Source organism: Aricia agestis, chromosome 21, assembly GCF_905147365.1.
Source record: "Aricia agestis chromosome 21, ilAriAges1.1, whole genome shotgun sequence".
NCBI lineage: Eukaryota > Metazoa > Arthropoda > Insecta > Lepidoptera > Lycaenidae > Aricia > Aricia agestis.
This window is the reverse complement of record NC_056426.1, coordinates 8590528-8610457: the sequence shown is the minus strand read 5'-3', so window position 1 is coordinate 8610457 and position 19930 is coordinate 8590528. Positions and strand designations below refer to the sequence as shown.

The 19930-nt window shown below is 37.5% G+C and overlaps 2 protein-coding genes across 2 annotated transcripts; one reads left to right on the top strand and one right to left on the bottom strand.

Annotated features, from left to right (window-relative positions):
* Positions 1–1879: 1879 nt before the first annotated feature.
* Positions 1880–13362, bottom strand: LOC121737577 (retinol dehydrogenase 14). Its single transcript, XM_042129234.1, has 4 exons — positions 13118–13362; positions 3687–3980; positions 2178–2919; positions 1880–2039 (listed from the first exon to the last, which is right to left on the bottom strand). Exons 2-3 carry the CDS (start codon positions 3976–3978, stop codon positions 2186–2188), a joined length of 1026 nt encoding a protein of 341 aa, XP_041985168.1. The 5' UTR covers positions 3979–3980; positions 13118–13362; the 3' UTR covers positions 1880–2039; positions 2178–2185.
* Positions 13363–15366: 2004 nt separating this feature from the next.
* On the top strand, positions 15367–19875 carry LOC121737917 (sperm flagellar protein 1-like). The gene is made up of 6 exons (XM_042129653.1): positions 15367–15501; positions 16633–16842; positions 17156–17260; positions 18699–18844; positions 19118–19348; positions 19699–19875. Exons 1-6 carry the CDS (start codon positions 15384–15386, stop codon positions 19858–19860), a joined length of 972 nt encoding a protein of 323 aa, XP_041985587.1. The 5' UTR covers positions 15367–15383; the 3' UTR covers positions 19861–19875.
* The last annotated feature ends 55 nt before the right edge of the window (positions 19876–19930 follow it).

Below are 19930 nucleotides of genomic sequence, written 5' to 3'. Positions count from 1 at the left end.
CAGGATTCGTTATATCTTTATAGTTTATACCATTATACTTACATCGGTTCATGTCGAAATTGAACCTTGACGACGAACTTTGACAACATCTGTGGCTCAATTGGTTGAGTTTGTGGCAGCTCAAGACGGGGGTCTCGGGTTCGAATCCCGCCGACGCGCGACGACGACGTAACAAAAAGTTTTCAATGTTCCTGGGTCTGGATGTTTAAAATATGTGTATGATATAATAAAAATCTTAAATAAGTATAATTTATATGTATAGTATAAAAGTATTATATATATATTTCCGTTGTCTGGTACCTGTAACACAAGTCCTTCAGGTACTTAGCACGGGGCCAGACTTACGTGGTGTGAAGCGTCCATAATTATTATTATTATCGAACCGGTTGCCCTTTTGAGCTCCGACATTTTAACCAATCAGCCATTTATGGTCGTTACTCGTTAGTCGTTACGCAATAAAACCACACGTGTGACGTGTCTGTTATTTGCTGATTGTGGATTTTGCGTTTACAGTTTATTTTTGACATGACCTTTATAGCAACGAAGTAAGGTTCAATTTCGGACCTGGCCGAGGTAAATTATTTACGAATGGGTCATACTCGGAAAATTATGTAATTTGTATGCTGGAGTCGTTTGTCCATATAACATGTTTGAGTGGGCTTTGTCAACAATATAATATCTTAAATCCATAGAGCAGTGTAAATGCGTTCCTCTTTAAATAACAGTTGAAGCAAGATGAAATAGTTTGGACTTTTTTTGTTCTGAATTCGTTGGACATAGTGCATAGTGGAGAAATAGTATAATATTTTGGGGCGCCAAATTTTTTCAGCACTATCAGCACCCTGGGCCTGGCGCCCAGGGCGCCGGTCGCGGTAGTGCTAAAACCGGCCCTGAATATAAACTAATGGTGGGCAGGTGGTGGGCAGTGGTCAGGGGCATAGGATAAACGAAATTCTATTGAAACTAAGTTACAGGAAAAATCTTATTTGAACAATGCTTGTAGGTACTTACCATTTGTACATAAAAAAAGTGTTTTTTAATAATTTATTAAAAAAATATACAGGGTGTAACAAAAATAAGTGATAATACTTTAGGGTGTACAGCACGTGTTCCTTGTAGAGAGTTCACTGTGAAAGTAGCAGCGCTGAAAGACCAAAAATTTTTTTCACTTTTATATGGGGAAACTCGTGACGCTCGGGCCTTTGCCCATACAAAATTGAAAAAAAAATCTTTCAGAGCTGCACTTTCACAGTGAACTCTCTACAAGGAACACGTACACACCCTAAAGTATTATCCATGAAGCTAAGTATTATCACTTATTTTTGTTAGGTACACACTGTAGAGACAAAACTAAAAAGATGACATAAAACAATGTAACAAAATATAAAATAGTTTAATCCGTAAAAAATACACAAACATACAATTTATAATAAATAACATTTAACTTACTTACATCAATATTAAATATCAGACAAAAATTTTGGAAAGTGAAAATGACCTACAAAGAAACCTGATTTTGGGCGTGATATTCTTATCCTAAAGGTCTCAGATTAAAAAAATGTATTCTCCGTTTCACATAATTTGCATCTAATTGTAAAAAAAAAAGTGTCACGTACCTATTCATAAGTCATTCGAAATCTAGACAAGTTCAAGTGTAACAGAACTGACGAGCTGCGTGTGTAATATTATAATTATGGAAATACAATAAATAGCACACTAATTTGGTTTAGTCTTAAAATTGTATTTAGATCAAAATATACTAAAATAGAATGTTAGATTTTAGACTTTTACTTTTATTTTGATATGATGTACCTTAGCAGTCTAACGACTTTATCAATACTTTACTTACTCCACTAATAATTTTAATCCCTAATTTTTGAACAAAGTTAGCTAATTTGAAAGACCGCTTAAATTTTTTCTAAGCCTGTATACCTAGTAAGTTCCGTCATGGCGTCAAACTAATTTCAGCATTGCCAAATAATAATCTTGGATTATTTTCCTTCATTATTATGAGGAGCTAAAGGTCTAATAACGCTATGCTCGGGCCCGCACTAGCGGCCAGCGAAAGTATGGTGTGGCCGCAGGTCGCGTTGCGGCCAGGTGCACGCGGTCTATGGCGGTTTCATACTAAGGTATCTATCTCGATGACCTGACCGCTAGTGCGCGCCCGAGCTAACTGTCTCAATTAAACGCTGATCCTAGGATCATTCTCCTCCAATTTGACCATCTTCTCTGATATCTCCCACCACTTCCTCGCTTTGCCCATATCACTGACGGCAGCTGACAGCGTGCTCTCTCGGCAGTCAGAAAAATACTTACCACTGACACCTGTCAACGTCTCGTCAACTGCCAACATGACAGATGTCTGACAGCCCTCAGCAGGTGTTTTGAAGAAGCATTTATTGATGATGGCAAGGCCCCAACTTAAAGGTGCTGGCACGGACTTCCAGATACCACTGTCTATTAACCCTGGGTGGAGACAGTTAGCTGTCACACCAGTACCTTCTAGGCGTCTAGCTAGTTCCCTGGTAAAGAGAATGTTGGCTTCTTTCGATACGTAGTATAGATAGCCTGGTAGGGAAGAGATAGGGTTGGGGTTATCCAAGTTGACTGATCCTAGACGGTATAAGGAGGAGGCGACGACTACGATGCGAGACGGTTGGCTCTTCTTGAGCAGATCTATTAGGAGATGGGTGAGCAGAAACGGTCCGTAGTGGTTGGTAGCCATGGTCAGTTCTATGCCATCTTCTGACTGGAGTTTCTTGAAGGTGTTAGCATAGCCAGCGTTGTGGATTAACACGTCCAACTTTGGTTCCGTCTTGTTAATATCGTCCGCAAAACTCCGGATGGAGGCAAAGGAGCTAAGATCCAATTTCTTCACGAAGACCTTCGTGTTTTTGGTTTCATCGACGATTTTCTCTGGAAAAAAGAATTTATGGCTGTTATACGACTCAAAATATTTTAACTTTGATTAGGACATAATATTCTGTCCTAATCAAAGGTAAAGCAGTGCTATTAAGCAATAGATGACAATAGGTTCAAATTTCTTCATCACTCGTTGGATTTCCAAATGTTAAATGGTTGTTGCACAATCATTTAACTCGCACATTCATTTTGTCCTATTAAAAAAATCGGACACATGTTAAAAAAATCGGACAAGTGCGAGTCGAACTCGTGGACAAAGGGTTTAATTATTTCCGTAACATTATAAAGGAAAAAATATTTTATTTTGGTAAGTAGGTACTTATATGAAAGGTAAATTGCGGTTTGAACTTTGATGACAACAAAAGACAGTGAATAAAGCGTCTATATCAGAATGTCTTTCTTTACAGCTCGACAAGGCTTTAAATGAACGGGGCGAAAAAAGGAACTAAAGCTGCCATCACACAAAAACATAATTTTTGACAGTTCTCCGTTACCAGCGGCGCTCCCGCCCACGTTCATAATATAAAGCCTTGTCGCACTTAAGCCCGCCCGCACATTGTCTGAAATTTCTGATCAGAAACAGGTGAACGCCCGCGCTGTCTCTTACATTTTGTACTGAGCCGAGTGAGCTCGAACTCGCCGGAAGGAGAGTGTGCGGGGTGGCGGTCCGGTGAAATTCAACTGTTTCTGATCAGAATTCGGACAATGTGCGGCTGGGCTTAACCATGAACTTGTATCCATTTACTGCCTTTTTCACTCACCTCTAACCTTCTCAGCCTTCTCCAAATCCCTACACGCCATCAGCACTTTGGCGCCTCTCTTCACCAGCTCCTTGGCCGTCTCCAAGCCTATACCGCTGGTGCATCCAGTCACTATAACCGTCTTGCCGTCCATCCTACTGGTGCTGCTGAAGATCCCACACGTATACTTCGCGTAGACCCTCACCAGGTAGACCACGGTGAGTAGACCGAGTGCCGCTATGGCTGCCAATATGGTGACGATGGGCACCACCCAGTAGAGTATGTCGGCTCTCCACGCTTCGGCGACGATCATGTCTGGGAATGAAATAAGGAATTTGAAAACAAAATATATACTTACCCTATTCAAAATTCTTATGAGTGTCAGGGTTATGCTGATCGCAGATTGTCAGCACCGTACGCGCCGTACAGGTACGAAGGCACCGCATAGACGTGCGGACGAATGTGCGAGGAGGTGCGAGGTTTCACATCACATCATTTCATGTACCATCGGGGAAATTGCAGATTCCTAGGCAGTTAGGCAGTTGAAGGGCCTACGTCATTTGGTCTACTTATTATGTGCGATCACCTTAGGGTGCCAAATATTGCACCCGAATAGTGTCTACTATTAAGGCTCAGTAGTCCCTAAAATAAGCAGGTCGATGTCTGTCAGTACGAATATTGACGTTAAGGACATTAAAATAACATTCATATCAGCGCGCCCTGTACAGTGGCTGTTACGCGCTCGCCGCGTGCCTTGATAATAGAAAATAGGAGTAAAAACCTTTTGTTTTTAACCGACTTCCAAAAAACGAGGAGGTTATATGTTCGGCTGTGGATATATTTTTTTATTTTTTTTTTATTTTTAGTATTACACAAATCAAATATATCAAATCGTTTACGTTAGGTTACGACACATATACTTACTACATTTTTTGTTTTTTTCTAGAAAGTGTGTAATTTAGCCAGTCATCTTTGAGATTTTTTTCTATCGAGCAGAATTTTTCGAATTGTGTACCTACTGATATACCTTTGCGTATAGGAAATTTTCTCAATTTTAAAACGGTACTTATTTTATACTTAAATAATGACATTTCCTTTACTAAAAACGTGTTTTAAAAAATCCATTTTACGTAGTTGCAAAATCCACAGCGCCTTAAGACTTTGCTGGCCGGTAGATGGATGAAGAATGATACAAATATATTTAAAAGCAAGTTATTTGTATTCACAACACGCATCGCACGTTGCACGATAATAATAATTATTTAGGATGTACCTAATCAATTCAAACAATCGCATTTTCCTTGAACCTTCACCCGTTCAGAATTATTTTACCTTACTGAGAAGTAAGATACTTGAATACTTCAATAAAATCAGACAACAAAATCAATAGTTGCAGAAGATACTTTAAGTCCTGGGAAAAGACATATTTTTACCCGACTACGGCGAAGCAAAAAGGAGGGTTATGATTTTGGCCTGTATGTATGTATGTAGGTATGGATGTTCATCTGTTCCCTCGTAACTTTAAAACTACTAAACGCATTTGGACAAATGAGGTGTCGTTAGAAGCCTCTTGACTGTCCGCTGGTTATAGGCTACATAACATCACGTTAAATTGACTGTAGCACCATCTACGGGACTGAAAGTAAAGAACAAAAAAAAAATATTTTTCCTGACAATGCCGTGTGGGGTATCAAAAGAAAGAGCTTTATTAGCAGATTTCAAATATGTAAACATTATTATCAATTTCTCACGGGTTTACGAGCAATCACCTGATAATTGCAAGAAATCATAAATCACTTCAATACAATATCTATACAAATACATATTATAATAAAATCAGGATCGGAGGGGGGGATGGGAATAGGAAGGGTGGATCGAGGGGGGGGGGAGTAGGAGAGGGGGAGGTTGGAGGTAAATGTTGCTGCACCCCCCCCCCCCCCCCCCCTCACTCCTGGAAGTGTTATCGCGTCGTTATTGTTGAGTTTTGATTCTCCTTTTTTAGGAACAAAGTTATGAAATAAGTAAGTATTAAAAGTGAAATAACTGTACCCTCAACTAAACATACTTACACTTTTTGACTATCATTTAATTACCTATAATATGGAGGACTTGGCCTCAGCTGGAACTCCCTTCTTGTTTCGTACTTTTTATAGCGTGTTTTAGTAGTCGGGTTTTAGTTTTTTAAACTTTAGTTTTAGGGTTCCGTACCTCAAAAGGAAAAAACGGAACCCTTATAGGATCACTTTGTTGTCCGTCTGTCCGTCCGTCCGTCTGTCAAGACCCTTTTTCTCAGGAACGCGTGGAGGTATGAAGCTGAAATTTATATCAATTACTCAGGTCTACTGTCCCTTGAAGCTGTGAAAAAATCAAACTTCTAAGCCAACGCAATCAAAAGATACAGCCGTTTATGCCGCAAATTTTCGACACTTGCAAGGGAATCAAAACCTACAGGGTGCTTCCCGTGAACTCAGAATCTTGAAATTTGGTACGAAGCAACGTCTTATAGCATAGATAAAGGAAAAATTACGAAAACCATAAATTTTTAGTTACATCACATAATATATATTTTTTTAATAATTTTAAACTTACTACCCATTTCCTCATAAACGCGTAGAGGTATTAAATTGAAATTCATACCAAATACTCAGGTCTATAATACCTTTAAGCTGTCGGAACCCTCGGTGCGCGAGTCCGACTCGCACTTGGCCGGTTTTTATATACTTAATAGACCGTATTTTATGGCGGACAATGCACGGTTCACGATTAAACGAATTTTGGTTGCAGCAGGCTTCGTCTAGTACAACTTATGGAGAATAGACCTACGGATAGACCAAAGAAAGGTCTCATATTATACTAGGAAGTAGGAACAGTGGGAAAGAGCCCTCGCAGACTACAGACTTAGGGCCAGACGGCCCAAACCACAACACTGCGTTGCGGCGTCGCATCGCAAAAAAATACATTGCTTTTCAAGGTTGTTTTTGCGAAACGACACGACGTTGCAACTTGCAACGCAGCTCAGTGTTGTGGCCTGGCCCTAAGTCGGCCGATAGTTTGACCAAATTGGGGTTTCAGTACATTCTTATCGACCGATACAAATTGATTAGTGTGCGCACCTCACAGAATACAAACACAGTGCACCTTCATACATCTTCGTACTGATTAAAAAAACTCTTTATTCAAACCATTAAAGAAACAAATCAGTTGACAAAGGTTACAAAGAAAGAGAAAAAAAAACAGTTTGAAATGGTGGCCTTACTGCTGGAAGCAGTCTTTTCCAGGCAACCATAAACTTGATTATTGATTAAGCTTCGATCAAATCGGCCGACTAAAAGTCTGCAGTCTGCGGGGGCTCTTACTGTATGCAAAACGTACGTCTTCGGCCGTGACAGAATGATCTGTGTCACAAACAATCAGTTTCATCATTACAATACGAATTAGTACAGACTGAATGAGCTCTTACGACATAATGTTTTGTATGAATGAATAAATTAATATCATTAGGCTGGCCGCAAACGCACGTAGCTCGTTTCCGAATTCGTTTTCCGTATTCGGAAATCCGTGGGAATAGCACAAACGTTCGTTTTTAGGGTTCCGTACCCAAAGGTTAAAAACCTATTACTAAGACTTCGTGTCCGTCTGTCTCCAGGCTATAATAGGGATGATGACAAGGTCAAAGATTAGCGAATTTTGTTAATAAAATAAAGAAATCACGGTGAAAAATAAGTGTTCCCAAAATTACAGCTCGATAGCATTTTCATTTTTTTTGTTATGCGCCTTCAAAGTTAGATAATCAATTCGATTTTTTTTTCAATTAAATTTCTTAATATTTGTATACCAATCGATAACTTATGCAATTAAAAGCAATTTTTGTTATGAAACCACTTTCATAAACGCAATATTTAATATACCTACCATACAAAGTTCTCTCCCGATGCGTACAAACTAAGAAAGAGTGACGTCAGTCTTTCGTAGCACTTTGTATGGAGCGTGTCGGGCAGGTCTAATTTATGAGATGTTTGAATTGTCATATCTTGGTGAATTTTTAAGCTATCAGAGTCATTCTTTCAGCGATGTTTCTATTTTTTAAGGGTCTTTCAATTACCAATAAGAAAAAAAAATAGTCATCAAGCCTATTTCAAGAACCGCTATAGACTTCTGAAATTTTCAAAGATTTTAGAAATCTACTTAAATTATAATAAAGCGGTTCTATACTGTACGAGGTGAAACATGGACCGCTAGTCGCTACCGCCATGTTTTGCCGAGTACCTACAGTGTAGCTTTGGTTAGGGTTGCCATCCGTCCGGATTTCCCCGGATTTGTCCTAGTTTGAAGGGTGTCCGGGGTGCGTCCAGCCGGGTTTTTGAAAAGTGTCCGGTTGAAATGCGGACACTTTTGCTGAGAGAAATCCAACTTTTTAACCAGGCAGTTAACAAAAGATAAAAACTCGCTAAGCATACACACGGTTTCTAGCACGGACTTGAGTTAGTCAGATTTTTTACAAATTCTTGTTGGAAAAGCAAAAATTAGCAAGACGTTATCGTAAATACTGTTTAAGTGGTGTCCGGGGAAATAACCACATTTCGGCCAAATGTCTGGGAATTTTGTCGTGCCTGACCGCCGTGACCGGCGAAGGGAATTTGGGTGATATGATGGCAATCCTAGCTTTGTTAGGCATAGACTTTTGTCGCAATTTGTCGGGTAGACATAACCCGACCAAATGACATAGGTCAGCCATTTGACTATGAATCAATTTGATAGTACATTATTAAGAATGAATAGCTATAGTAACATCAGGTGATCCGCCTGCTTTCTCTTTAAGTGTTTACCTTTGTCGCTAAACCTATTGTATCTTGTTCTTGGAAGAGAAATCCACAAACACTTGTCAACAGTCAATAGACTCGAAAGTTACTTTACACTTGAGGAAGTAAGCCGTTTGACATACATCTAAATAATCGGCCAAGTGCGAGTCTGAATCGAGCACAAAGGGTTCCGTACAATTCCCCTTAAAAATAGGCCAATAAAATATTATGTTAAATTGTATGGGAGCTCCCGTCAATTATATTTTATTTTATTTTAATTATAGATATCTCATATAAGTATCACTATTCATTTAAAACTAAAGACGTATAAAATATACGACTGAGTATTTTGTAAATATTTGAAGTGCCTATTAGCAAGGACGTTCAATAATCAATTAACTATTTAAGCGTCCTTGTGCATACATAAACCTTTTGTCATTATTGATATCGAGCAATATATCGAGCCAAAAATGTTCCAAAATCATGTTTGTTGTATGGGACATTTAACTTAGTTTTGTTTTATGGAAGGGTTTGTATTTTGTTGTTATAGCGGCAAAAGAAATTACACAATCTGTGAAAATTCAGACGTCTAGCTGTAGCAGTTTTTGAGATACTTACAGCCTGGAGACAGCCAGATGGAAAGACATCGAAATCTTAGTAGTTAGTAATAGGGTCCCGTTTTTGCCCTTTCGGTACGGAACCCTAAAAATTAAATGGCCTGTACTTACATTAATATTTAATAAAAAACACAAAAACGACTTCACACGACTACGTTTTAAACAAGACTATTTAAATATTCCACTGCTTACAAGTTTATGAATAATTTTGGTATAATAGCCATTTTAATAGCCAAGATAATTATCTATCAATTTATTAATTGGTTTAATAGTAATCTTCACCTAATAAACTCAATAAAAATACAGAAACTTTTTTAGGTTTTGTTACTTAGAAATAAAAAAACACATTTTTTTAAATGCAAAAAATAATATATTGCGCACAATATGTATTTTTTTAGTTTTTTTTTTTTAATTACTTACTAACTGTTTTTACTAATTATTATAAATAAAAAGTAAAAACATATGAGCAATTAATGTTAAATACGATTAATATTAATGTATGTTTAAGAAACACTTATTTAGTGTGTTAATTTTATAGAGCAAAACAGCTATTATTCTAGCTTAATTTTAGTCTTGTTACCTACTTAGATACTTAATAAATGCCGTTGTTTTTTTTCAAAAAACACCGTAATGAAATTTCTTTCATATAATAAATCCATTATCCATACTTTTACTTTAATATTATAAATGCGAAAGTGTGTCTGTCTGTCCATCTGTCTGTCTGTCTATTACCTCTTCACGCCCAAACCACTGAACCGATTTTGCTGAAATTTGGCATGGAGATACTTTGAGTCCCGGGAAAAGACATAGGATACTTTTTACGACACAGGAGTTGGTGCCATGGGCCATAGGATACTTTTAATTTTTAACCCGAAAAATGTACGGTAATTCATAATTCTTTATTCACAAGAATACAGTAAATACAAGATGGTATTGAGTCATAATAATAACAAAATGATTCTGTACACAGTAATAAATAAAAGAAATAAAAAACTCTTTATTCAAACCATTAATGAAACAAATCAGATACAAAGAGGGAAAAAAACAGTTTGAAATGGCGGCCTTACTGCTGGAACAGTTTCTTCCAGGCAACCGTAAACTAGTAGTCTTGTACAGTACATTCTTCCATAACAATGGTCTGTGAATTTAAATACTTACATGCATTTTTAGGGTTCCGTACCCAAAGGGTAAAAACGGGACTCTATTACTGAGACTTCGATGTCCGTCCGTCTGTCTGTCTGTCTGTCTTCAGGCTGTAACTCAATAACAGCTGTAGCTAGACTTCTGAAATTTTCACAGATTGTGTATTTCTGTTAACAACAAATACTAAAAACAAAATAAAATTAATATTTAGGGGGGGCTCCCATACAACATACATTATTTTTTTGGCTTTTGCTCGTAATCAATAATGGCAACAGCTAGAGGCCTTAGTTATATGTCTACTTTAATAATAATTAATAATAATATTTAAATAATATAAAAATTGAAGGGGGGCTCCCAACAAAACAAAATCACAATTTTTGGCCTATTTTACGTCTATAACGGTACGGAACCCTTCGTGCGCGAGTCCGACTCGCACTTGGCCGATTTTTTAAACAAAAAATTATACAACTTATAGATAAGCGAATTTTGGCGCAACGTTGTTGCGGACGTCATCTAGTGTAGGTACATATAAATGTTAATTTTTTTGCAAATGAAATAAAACAATTAACAATGATTATTTTACTTACTTATATCTATAAAACAATGGACACTCAACATTTTATTACTGAAGATAACATTATACTTAATATATTTGTGTTACCTATGACCTAGACCGACGTAATATTAATTACGCCTAGGTCATAGGTAGCACAACATAAAATCATGTTATTTTTAGCGTTTCGTTACAAAAAAAGTTTCAGGTGTTTAAGCTTTCTATAGGTCTACAAGGATCTCGTGGCGTATGGGAGATTTTCAAAAAATATCCTTGAATCTTGATCATTGGATATTTTTTGTATACTAACGGCCGTTTCCAATATTTGATCTATCTCTGGTTTTGCCCTACTAGAGATAGGAATAGCTCATATTTGACATAAAATATATGTCTCTAATGTCTAATCTGAGCTATTCCTATCTCTAGTAGGACAAAACCAGAGATAGATCAAATATTGGGAACGGCCGTTAAATGTCAATTGTCATCATGTCACGTTCGTGCCGATACTTAGAGATGCAACAGTTATAAATAAATATGGTTATTACTGAGTGTACTACGGTCTACCGTATTGAAAGTCACGAAAGCCTTAGCTCTCTCCAATTATGATGCATAATAACAGTCTTAACTCTTACGATACTAATCTGCAAAGTCTCACGAATATCGTCTCAGGAAATCTAGAAAACTGTGTAGGTAATGGTTATTATAATTATTTTAATTATAATGCTTTCTTTACGTTTTAGCTGACTATACTTACAAAATATAAAATAATCGGCCAAGTGCGAGTTGCACTCGCGCACGAAGGGTTCGGTACCGTTATAGAGCAAAAATAGAAAATATGTGTTTTTGTATAGGTAGGTTCTCCACTTTAATTTTATTTTAATTTCATTATTAATTATTAAATTACGTTTACACAATATAATATAATTTAGGATTTTGTGACAATTTCAAGTGCCTACGTCCTGTTGTCGATATTGAGCAAAAAAGGCCAAAAAAATTACATTAGTTGTATGGGCCGGGCCCCCCTTAAATATAAATAATTTTATTTTGTTTTTAGTGTTTGTTGTAGCGGCAACAGATATGTATGTACCTAGACGTAGATAGATATGTACACAATAAGTGAAAAATTCAAAAGTCTAGCTATAGCGGTTTTTTAGATACAGCCTGGAGACAGACAGACAGACGGACAGACATCGAAGTCTTTAGTAGTGTAGTTTAGTATTAAAGACCCGTTTTTAGCCTTTGGGTACGGAACCCTAAAGATGAATACTAAACTACCAGGACATGTTTTTCGAAAAACCATCTACATACTTATAGAGCATAGACTATAGACGATATTTTTATGTCGATGCCGCTAGACCAGCCTTTCCCAAAGTGGGCGATAACGCCTCCCTTGTGAACGCTGAAGGTCTGAAGGGGGGCGGTGTGGGACCGAGAAAAAAAATGGGGCATTGTGTTGAGGCTTGGGGGGTGACTTATTTCATTTATTTCATCAGAATGTACATATTTTAAATTTAAATAAAGGGGGCGCTAGAACGTAATTCATTCTCAAAGTGGGCAGTAGACAAAATAGGTTTTGGAACCCCTGCCCTAGACATTAATTATTTAATAGACAAAAAAATAAAAACCAACAATTTAAAACATGAGTTGAAGAACACGATATCTAACATTTTGTTACATACGGACATTTACTCATTTTTTAGGGTTCCGTACCCAAAGGGTAAAAGCGGGGCCCTATCTCCAGGCTGTATATTCTCAAGAACCGCTATAGCTAGACTTCTGAAATTTTCACAGAATGTGTATATCAGTCTGTTGCCACTTGCCGCTATAACAACAAATACCGTACTGAAAACAAAATAAAATTAATATTTAAGGGGGGCTCCCATACAACAAACGTGATTTTTTCGGCCTTTTTCACTCTAAGTATATCAATAATGGCAAGAGTTAGGCACTTGAATTTTTCACACATTCTTTTTTTTATGTGTACCTACTTTAATATTTAATAATAATATTAAAATAAAATAAAAATCCCATACAAAAAACACCATTTTTAGCCTATTTTTGCTCTGTATCGGTACGGAACCCTTCGTGCGCGACTCCGACTCCGATTTTTTATTTATAATTTGGACAAACTTTGTAACATATTATCTACTTCATCACCTGGCTAATTTATCTGGCTACACATTAAAAATGCACAGTTTTTTTAGCCTCCATTTATGCAAAAAGTTACGGCAATTTTTTACTGTTGCTTATCGTGTTCTTCCATTCACGTCTTCAATTATTATTACATTAAATAAATAGCACTACCATTTAAGTACTCATAATAAAGTCCGTAATTCTTACCTCAATTTATTTCACACAATTTCACAACACTTGCGAACGGTATGACAGGTTTTTTGCGACTGACGTCTTCACAGAATACAAATTGGACGTCTTCTGCCTTCGTGACGATGAATGAACGATGCCTCTTCACTCCTCAGTCCTCACGTAACCCTCTGAAGCGCTTGCGAAAACTCACAAAAGCTGACACGTAGCTTTGTATGGCTTTGCTTACGGTAAAATCTGCGGTCTAAGTAGATTTAGACTTTGGCTCGACAGCTGTAGAAATGTATTTTTGATTGCTAATTAATTAGTACTTAGGTTGGGTTGCACCAGATCGGTGGTTAAAGTTAAAGTTATGGTTATTGGTTAACCGGAGAAATTCACAGGTGTCTGTTGCGTTTATTTTTTTTATTGAAGCTACAGGTAACGGGATTGAGGGTAAAAAAAATATAACACTGTAACAGATATACGTATGAGAATATGGCGTCCTTGATATGGACGCCATATTTAACTTTAACCAAAGATTTGACATTTTGCACTGTAGTTATAGTTAAAGTTACAGTTATAGTTAAAGTTAGCTGGTGCAACCCAACCTTAGTAGGTAGCTAACTAACTTCTAACTCATTAAAGTAATAAGAATAGTAATACTATTACTCTTGATTTGTAAAAAATATGACGGATTTTGGCAATGATATTCTATGTTACCAACGTAACTAGATTGGAACTTTACGGTAGCAACGCGTTGCCACTTCGAAGATGCCTGCAGGCATATCTCACATACATAATGACATAACGAATATATGACTTGACATTGTCTTTTGAACAAAAAAGTGGTTACGCATTTCTGAGAATCTTTTGTAAGACATTGCTACTCTAGTATTTTAGAAACTCATTGGATTTTGGAAGCTGTAGGTAGGTACAGAATGTCCTTATTGGACTATGGATTGTAGAATTTTAGTGAAGGTTATTAGTATCGAAGTTAAATCTCGAAAACCAAACGCTGACGCCCGCAACTCTGTTTCGCCAAAATTCTTTTATCACGCGGTAACCGTACATTTTTCCGGGATAAGAAGACTAGTCCTGTCCCTGAGGACTCAAAGTATCTTCACACCAAATTGCAGCAAAATCGGTTCCGCCGTTTGGGCGTGAATAGATAACAGACCACGGAGCTAATATAAAGGACGGAAGGCTTAGTATAATTAGCTTCATGTAACAGACAGACAGACAAACTTTCGCATTTTAATATTGGTATTATACGGATACTCATGTATAGTGCTCCCAAAGTATTTATTTAAGTATATATTTTTTAATGTTTCACTATATTTTTTAGTGTTTAAATATTGAGTACTAGCTGTTGCCCGCGACTTCGTCCGCGTGGAATTCAGTTTATAGCGCGCGATGTCAACAAAATTGGTATCAAAAGCTTTTATAAAAAAAACCCTGGTACCCCTTAAATCAAAACAGCTGTGCAGTGTGCAGATATTTCATTTTTTTAAATTAAACTTTATATTTTATGCCAAATTTTAAAGCTTATTTAGCCCCCCAATTACACAAATTTACCCATAAACTATTTATCATTGATAGGTTTAAGGTTACGTCACTGTATATAATATAAAGTACTGATTTATTAAATAACGTAAAAAAGAAATAACAATCTAAAAAAATCGAAACCAAAATGTATGATGATACCACTTCTTATAGAAAGATATTGGGCAAGCGTTAGCGCAATGTAAGAGACGCACGGCGCCATCTAGTATGAATTTTTGGAACTAACTTAATTTGAACAAATTTTCGTATTTTCACCCCTTACAACCCTTTTTTCCAGTAAAAAAGTAACTTATGTCCTTTCTCAGGCTTTAGACTATCTGTATCAAAATTTCATTACAATCGGTTCGGTAGTTTTGGCGTGAAAGCGAGACAGACAGACAGACAGACAGACAGAGATACTTTCGCATTTATAATATTAGTATAGATTGTAGTAAATTTACAACAAAATACTTATTTAAACACTAAAAAATATTTTTAGTTTTTAAATATTTTGTAGTAAATTTTTACGCAGGAACCTAGGTAATTACTATTTTAAGCTGAAAAATAACTCAAACATGTTAAATATTTTCGTATGAGAAAATGATTTTGGTATTACGTATGTATGAGAATTTCGATGCGGCCCCTTAACGAACGCACTTCATAAAAACCTCCTTTATGTACATTTTTTTTACTGACCAACACTCCGTCAAACCGCCGTCAAAAATGTCAATACAACAATTTTGATATTTTTACAATCGGTATGGCAAACCTGGAATCCCCTATTCCCCTGTCCGATATAGAGAGTGTGCTGGCCTGGGTGGATACATACAAGCTGTCCAGGCCGAGTAAGAAGATAAACAGGGATTTCTCTGATGCTGGTGAGCTAAGGGAATTCGAAGTCTTCGTATGCGATCTTTCATACAAAAAAAAACACTTTAGGGTTAAAGTTTTTTTCTAACTACGATAGAAACCAATACTTAGAAGATCTACACTTAGAAGATCCACCCGGCGAGAAGAACCGGCGTAAGAAACTGGCACCCACATCTTTTACCAAGGAGACCGGAAACACGGACGGAAAAAAAATACGGACGTAGCGTGACCGGAAAATTGTTCCTCTCATGTTCCTCTAACGTAAAAATATAAGTATAAGTGGTATTTAATACTTACTAACAATTTAGGGCGTGAGAGGAACTCATCTTTACATAGTAATATTATAGACTAGATGATGCCCGCAGCTCCGTACGCCAAAATTCGGTTATCGCGTGGGAACCGTACATTTTCCGCAACAAAATCTATCATTTACGTCTTTTCTCGTCTCTCAAAGTATCTCCATACCATTTCATTTTTTAATCAGCCATTTAAGTGTGAAGATGTTACAACTTACAAGACACACCATTAGGCTGCGTTTCCACTGAAGCGGAGCGGGGCTTAGCGGTGCCGAATTGACCAATCACCATGCTCGAAATCTTCGCTGTCATTCCGCTGGAATAGCACGATTGGTCAATTCGGGCACCGCTAAGCTCCGCTCCGCTTCAGTCGAAACGCAAGCTAAATATCCATTAATGATATAAAATATTAGCAAGTAACTAGTAAGTAGTAAGTAGTTAGCAAGTAACATAAATAAATAAATAAATCTACCAGCCAAAAAAAATTGTAACAATGTCATAATTAATTTTAAGTTTTAATTTTAAGTCAAGATTGTAGTTAATTATTGTAATTGGGGTAACTCGTAATTAACTTTAATAAATAAATAAGTACTAACTGTATTATGTAATTATGAATATTAGTGGGATTGTGAGACAGACAGACAAACAGACTAACACATTTTCGCATTTATAATATTTAATACCACGTCAAAGTGCGATTATTATGCGACAAACGTTCCTTTTGCTCCCATGAAACCTGTCTTTTCATTCTTTCCCGGGCCCAAACTATATATCTCTCACCTTAACCGGTCAAGCTGTTTTTATCCCATAGATTTTTGCATTAATAACATAATGGATTACCAGTCCTCCTGGCGGAAATCCTCAACGCCCACTACCCGAAGCTGGTGGATATGCACAACTACCCTCCACGGAACAGCCAAGCACTCAAGCTGAACAACTGGCTGACCCTCAACAGAAAGGTGTTGCGGAAACTCAAGCTGAATCTCTGTAGCAGCACCATGGAACAGCTCAGTAATAGCTGCAGCGGGGTTATAGAACGAGTGCTGCTTATGGGTAAGTAAAATGATGAGTTCAAATTTGACGAAATTTAGGACTTCCAGTCCTAGGAAACCACATAGAAGAGTTTATGTCTTAAAAATATACGTTTTCCACGCCATTAACAAAATTCACAAATTTGCAAGTGTCCATACTAAAATTATAAATGCGTGTGTGTCTTTCTGTCTGTCTTTTACCTCTTCACGCCAAAACCACTGAACCAATATTGCTGACACTTTGAGCCGCGGGAAATGACAAAGGATACTTTTTATCCTAGAGAAATGTACGGAGTTGTCATCTAGTTGAAGATCAATAAAGATTTTATTTCCAGTCCGTGACAAGATCCATCGCGATGAGGAGATGAACAGGAGTAACAGGGAGATGGAGCAGAACGTCTCCAGCGGCGGAAGCTACTATGAGGCCTGTGGGGATGACGGTCAGTGGCTATCTTTGTGTGTCTGTCTGTAACACGAAGCTAAATAGCTTCATGGTCTAGGTTCAGAGGCCGTACCACGAAACCGTTTTGAGACTCAAACAATCGGACGAGAATGCTGCGTCCAACTCTAACAACGTCATTTCACGTTTGTTACAGTGCAGTGGGACGCGAGACCGCGACATTCTCGTACGATTGTTTGAGTCTCAAGATAATTTCGTAGTAGGCTATCTGTCGGTTTTATATTTTTTATAAGTACTTATAATATAGGCCTCTTTAATTTTTCGCCATCCTAGAGGACGCTGCCGCCCCCCCTAGGACGCCATAGGACGCTGCCACTCATATGCCATGGCTTATATTATATCTACTGCCTATACAAAAATCCAGAGCTGATTAGGTTATGACTTATGCCTAGCCGACCGCTCGCTGGTGGCACGATATAAGCAATTTTAGGAGGCGGTGCGGTCAGCACTCAGCGCTGATGTTCCATTTATTTCGGTGGCATTTTGTCGGCGCTGACGTTTAGCGAGCGGTAAGCGCGACAATAAAAACACCTTCACCTCTTCACGTTTAAACTGATGGCATACTTCGAGACCTTGGAAAAGGGCATAGGATCTCTTTTATCCCTAAAAAAATTGTCGTCGGAGTTACGGTCATAAAGTTAATATTCCTAGCGGAATAGAGCAACAATCTCGAGCTGTCAAACGAAACCGAAATTGGTTTTATCTGTGTGTAAAAATATGTGTACGTATACACTTACACAAGCATGATTGAACATGATTTCTATGAGATGAAATTGTCAACGTGCGGCACGTGCCGACTTAACGTCAAAAAAGAGTTCTGCTGTCATGTATCACACGTCTCTTTTTACCACGCAGTGTTACTGATAGTGACATCTTTTATGCTCAGGCCTTTGTTTCTCTATTCCGCTAGGTACCTATATTAACTTTATGGTTACGGTCTAGTGAATGGTGACAGATAAGACTTTCAGCAAGTTTTAGTAACATTATTCCCTTTATGTAGTTTCTATAGAACATAAAAAACTTTTTTTTTTTAATGGAATAAGGGGGCAAACGAGCAGACGGGTCACCCGATGGAAAGCAACCTCCGTCGCCCATAGACACTCGCAGCATCAGAAGAGCTGCAGGTTAATATAATGCCGGCCTTTTAAGAGGGAATAGGGTAATAGTGGAAGGTAGGGATGGAAAGGGAACGGAATAAGGGAGGGTAGGGAAAGGAATAGGGTAGGGGATTGGGCCTCCGGTAAACTCACTCACTCGGCGAAACACAGCGCAAGCGCTATTTCACGCCGGTTTTCTGTGAGGACGTGGTATTTCTCCGGTCGAGCCGGCCCAATCGCGCCGAAGCATGGCTCTCCCACGTCAGTTATTATTTACTATTAGTATATTATTTACTTACTAAGTATTATTTTATGTTTTAGAAAATGTACTCATCGTTCCTCTGAAGACCAGAGTCAACGGAGTTCTAGAAGTAATACAGAAGAAGGTTGTCAGTCACGAGTCGTATTTGGCGATGAAAGAAGAATTGAAAGATATAAAAGAAACGGCAGAAACGCTGAAACAGAAGGTAAACATTTGTAACCAACGCGGGAACCGTACCGCGATAGAAAATAACTTTAAATGTCCTTTCCCGGGACATGAACAAAATATTCCAAATTTATCAATATCCAAAATATATATTTAGTGGTTAATGTCTGAAAAATAACAAACAAACTGACAGACAGATACATTCGCAATAATAATATTACTATTAATAGTATGGTTATGTAACATATTAGATCAATTCTTATCGCTTGACGCTTGGTAAAACATAATGAAGTCTTCATTGCCATTCATTCAGGTCGAACATCTAGACAATCTTCTTAAACTCAAAGAAGAGAGGATAGAAGAACTACAGCAGCAGTTGGAGAGGAAGCAGGCTAAACGCAAAGAGATAGAAGCGCTGCAGAACAGCTTAGGAGTGCCGTACGAGGAACCACCTTCACCACAGATAGAGAGAAAGAAAGAAGAGTCTAAAATACCGGTGCCTATCGATTCGAGGTTCAGACACGTTGAGAAGGAGGTGGACAAGGTATTTTTTATTTTAATCCAATTAAGATGACGCCGCGTTAAAGTAAATGGTAAAAACCGTGTTGGATGTGTTTTAGATTGCTTGTTTTCTATGAGAGGCCGGGCCGGCCTCTTGATTATTATGTGTTATAAAAGTTGACCAATCGTGTTATGCTATGGGTAATTCAAAGACAAAGACATGATGAATACTGACAAAGTTTAATTTCTTAGAGTCACGCTGAGAAAGATCGGCATCGCTACAGCCAAATTATCAAGGCGTCGCCTTAAAAAATAACTTCTGCTGTCAACTTGACAGCGACATAAGCTTCTATTCTCTATGGTTTTATGAGCGGGATTTTAAATCTTTTTCAGGTAGAAAAAGTTAAATTCGATCCACCAAAAACGGACACAGTAGATACACCTGAATATAGCGAAGTATACAATATGAACATAGAAGACGCCATCAATAAAGAAGCAAATGAAATATACACAACGAATTTTGTACTCGATTTACACAATAATGTTAGAAATTAAAGTTTTTAAGGTTATGTTATTTTAATGCTTGTTTTATTTTCAAGATGCAGTATAATTTAGATGGATTTAA

What these genes read in the sequence shown, in the direction of transcription:
- LOC121737917 (XM_042129653.1), top strand. Translation starts at nt 15,384, where the DNA reads ATGGCAAACCTGGAATCCCCTATTCCCCTGTCCGATATAGAGAGTGTG. An exon ending in CAGGGATTTCTCTGATGCTG is followed by an intron (nt 15,502 to 16,632) that starts GTGAGCTAAGGG and finishes ATGGATTACCAG; the next exon opens with TCCTCCTGGCGGAAATCCTC. An exon ending in AGAACGAGTGCTGCTTATGG is followed by an intron (nt 16,843 to 17,155) that starts GTAAGTAAAATG and finishes TTTTATTTCCAG; the next exon opens with TCCGTGACAAGATCCATCGC.
- LOC121737577 (XM_042129234.1), bottom strand. Translation starts at nt 3,978, where the DNA reads ATGATCGTCGCCGAAGCGTGGAGAGCCGACATACTCTACTGGGTGGTG. An exon ending in GAAGGCTGAGAAGGTTAGAG is followed by an intron (nt 2,920 to 3,686) that starts GTGAGTGAAAAA and finishes TCTTTTTTCCAG; the next exon opens with AGAAAATCGTCGATGAAACC.